Raw genomic sequence first — 3644 nt, 5'->3', positions numbered from 1 at the left:
CGCCTTTCTAACACTCAAGGACGCTTTACAGACAATAATGATTGGCTGCAAGCATATCCATACAAATAAGTTTATCGGGAGGGTTTGGTTGTCTCAGCTAAACAGTCATGATTGGCATTTTTTGATATCTTTTTAACTTTTAATCTACGAAACAAAAGATAACCAAGCTAAATAATAACAAAGTAATTGTTAATCCCAGCATAACCCTGAACCATTGCAGTTGAATACCTAAAACTAAGCATTGCAAAGTGATACAAGCGTTGATATGGAGCAGAACCTGCCCTAGGTTCTTGACATGCTCTCCAGAATGTGATTTAAATTCACTAGTTTTAATCTTATTTGGTGTTGATGTGTACATTTTTGTAAATTACTTGCTGACGCCATTTAAATGCAAATTGTCCCATTGTAATTTCAGTAATCGAATATTAACCAAATCTGAGCAGACAGTGTGGATATAATTACATTATTTTAAAAAACAAGCCAACATTTTGCTTTGGGATTATAGTCACAGTAGCCCAATTGAGCAGAAAACTACCCGATCCGGCAACGCTAGCTGAGGTAGATCAGTACATGGCTTATCCATGCAGCAGTGTGTGAGCCTCATATGCTGTAATTATTGTATTTCAGGCTCTATTTGCCATCCGCCGAGTGCTGCTGGCCCAACACACAGCATTCCCTGTTTCAGGCGCTGATCTGTATGAAGAACTATTGAGCTCAACAGCCATCCTCTCCACTGGAAATCCCAGGTAAAGACAATTCTGCACACACAGCGGAGCACACTGTTTTGTCTTTCGAGGACTGGGATTTAACGGTGGGCTGAGTGCCACAAGAGCTTAATGGAAGATTTACCTCCACAATAAAATATGTATTCCTAAGGACAGTTCCCCAAATATTAATTTAAAAGACATTTCCCCAGTGTTCAGTTTAGAGGCAGAAGTGATTTTGTGGTAATGCTTGTTTGAGCATGTTGTGGCTTCTTCATCTGGGCCAACGGATATTATTTCAGATTAAAGTGTTTGATTTGTTAAGTGGTTGTAGTAGTTGTATTTTGAAAATGAAAGGACATCATTTTACATGCTGCACCTAATTATTTGTGCTTAAACTACTATTGTTGTAGCAAGGAATGCATTTAAGTCATTTGTCAGTCTTATTATGTTTGCAATTTTTGTTCTTCAGCTTTGCAGACCAGCACAGACTGTCCACAATCACAGGATAATATGCAAAATCAATAGTATTGTACATTACAAGATTTTTTGTAACCAGATTCCTCGGCATCTGTCCAATTCATCAAAATAAAATCTTTTCAGTGTTGTTAAAATCAAATTTGCATTGAACTTTGCCAGTAAAATATGCATCTGGAGTATGGTAACTGTAAAAATACAGCAGAGCAATAGAGTGTTTTAGAAATGGTTTGTGTGCTACATTTTTGTAGCTAGAGCCGACTTCTTTGCATGTTATTCAATTTGGCTCGTGAACGCAGCCTAAAGTGGCTTTGATATATCAGCTGCATTAACTGGCCTCTAGCTTGACTACTTTCCACACAAAAAAACCCCAAGTCCTTTTAAAACATTTTCCGAGACATCAAAAAATCAAAATTTAATGACTTGAATGAAACCGAAGAATCCCACTGCTACCTGCATGGCGTTATATTACAGCACAACTTAGAGAGTTAACTTGCAAAAGTGAGACACAGCATTCGATGTTTTGCACAGAGATGAGTGCTGGCATCAAGATTCAGCTATCTGTATGCAGTCATAGCACAAAGTGTAGCACATAAATTCTCCACTTTTAAAAGGGAAATATTCTTTAGCCAGCAGACAGACTGCCCTGGACGAATCTGTGAAATGGGCCAGCATGGCATAATTTATAGGATGGTACCTTATCTACAGTTAAACTCACTGTTTCGGCACAATTAATGACCACAGTTGTTTTTTTTCTCTCCCTTGCTCCTTTTAAATGGTTTTCATAAATTAGTTAGTGCTTTGGATTACTGATTTGAAACTGAATCAGCCACGTGAGTAAAGGCAGTGGGATTTGTGTGCCTCGGCTGCGCTCTACTGGCGAAAAGATGAACTGATGAATGATGCTCTTTGCTGTCCATGGTGTCACAGTTTGTACAGTCAGTAAGATGTGGGGTTTATGCAGAGACAGAGGAAACATACACTTAGTTTACAGTTTATTAGGTATGCCTAGCTAAAACTAATGCAGTTTAATACATCATCCCTGCAAAAGCAGCACCTTAAAAATTTAAGGGGTTCAGTTTTTGTTAAAACAGTTTTAGAGATGTGTTAATTCAACTTCATAGTTAGATTGGAGGCTGCAGTTTGTGGTGCTGTTGAATTGTATTGAGTTTGAGAAGTGTTTCTAACATTTAGTATCCTGTGAACAAAATATTAGAAATATGCAGTATAGTGCAGCACAAACTAAAACCTCCAAAATGACCATAAATTTGAATTAACACCCAAACAGGTTCAACTAACCTAAAGATTATAACTGTCATGAAGGAAGGATTTATTGCAGGGCTGTTTTAAGTAGACTGCATTAGTTTTAGCTAGGTGTCCCAAATAAACTGGCAACTGAGTGTATAATATGTAAAGGATTTTGTAGAGTAGACGAGAGACTGCAATTTGCCAAATATATCCTGCTTTGCTCGCTAGCTAATGCGGAGTGTGAAACTAGTTTTCGGCTGATCGGCCGCATAGACAGAAGAAAGATCTTGCAAGTATTTGCGTCAGAATCAGTGAACTGGAATGAAAGTATTTTACAGCTTTGTCTGAGAGAACATTGCCTGAATGAAATGAGGCACATATTTGAGTCTTCATCATACTCCGTGAAGACAGCCACATTCAGACATTTTCTTGACGCCCTGAAGGCTGGAAGCACTGCTCGGACTTCTCTTCAGCTTTAAATCACATCTGTAGCTGACCTTTTGGCATATTAATTTAATTTTTGTTTCTTCTTCCAACTGTTTGATGCACAGTGAATGGGAGTCTTGAACCCAGAGATGGATGCATAGAATGGACATATACCTTTCAAGTGTGGTTATTTCAAACAACTATATAAAAGTCAAAGAGCTAAAAAAAAAAAAAGAGTTCTATAACGTGATAAAATAAAATAACCAAATGCGTTGGTGAACCTTTATGCTTAGTTCTTTATCTGGTTAGTAACACTGTGTTGGGGAATCTTCCTTCGACTATCAGATTATTTTATTCTTAAATAATTACAGCTGAAATGTATTGCTATTATTTAGCTGTCTCCTACTAAACAAACCTTATCAGTATTCCAGCTGATGTGGTGATTAGTCATACTAATAGGATTGATGATAAGGGCTGATAATGGTTTATAGCTTTCATCAGTTTGTGTATCATGTAGCTTACATCATGTTTTTGTCAACACTTGGTAATACAATGACACAATGATATTATGATGCCATGCATAGGCTACTGCAAAAATCTTTGGGTGTGATCAAGGGATGAGAATTATCCTCGAAAATTGCAAAGTTTGTCTTCCGTCAAAGCCTTCTAATAAGGAATTCAGCCTTGTACTTGTTGCTCTCAACAGCCCACAGCCAGCCTCATAATGAAGCTGCCTGCAAAAGACACAACAACAATGCTGTAAATAATATATTTATATATATATATATA

The 3644-nt window shown here is 37.4% G+C and overlaps 1 protein-coding gene across 2 annotated transcripts in view; it reads left to right on the top strand.

The window, feature by feature from the left end:
* rad51d (RAD51 paralog D) overlaps nucleotides 1-3644 on the top strand; it is a 19737-nt gene that overhangs the window by 5144 nt on the left and 10949 nt on the right. For both annotated transcript variants that reach the window (XM_032534260.1, XM_032534261.1), the window contains one exon: nucleotides 628-746. In XM_032534260.1, coding sequence (XP_032390151.1) covers nucleotides 628-746 — 119 coding nt within the window. The remainder of the gene's footprint in view (nucleotides 1-627; nucleotides 747-3644) is intronic.

Source organism: Etheostoma spectabile, chromosome 13, assembly GCF_008692095.1.
Source record: "Etheostoma spectabile isolate EspeVRDwgs_2016 chromosome 13, UIUC_Espe_1.0, whole genome shotgun sequence".
Taxonomy (NCBI): domain Eukaryota; kingdom Metazoa; phylum Chordata; class Actinopteri; order Perciformes; family Percidae; genus Etheostoma; species Etheostoma spectabile.
This window is presented reverse-complemented; position numbering and strand designations above follow the sequence as displayed.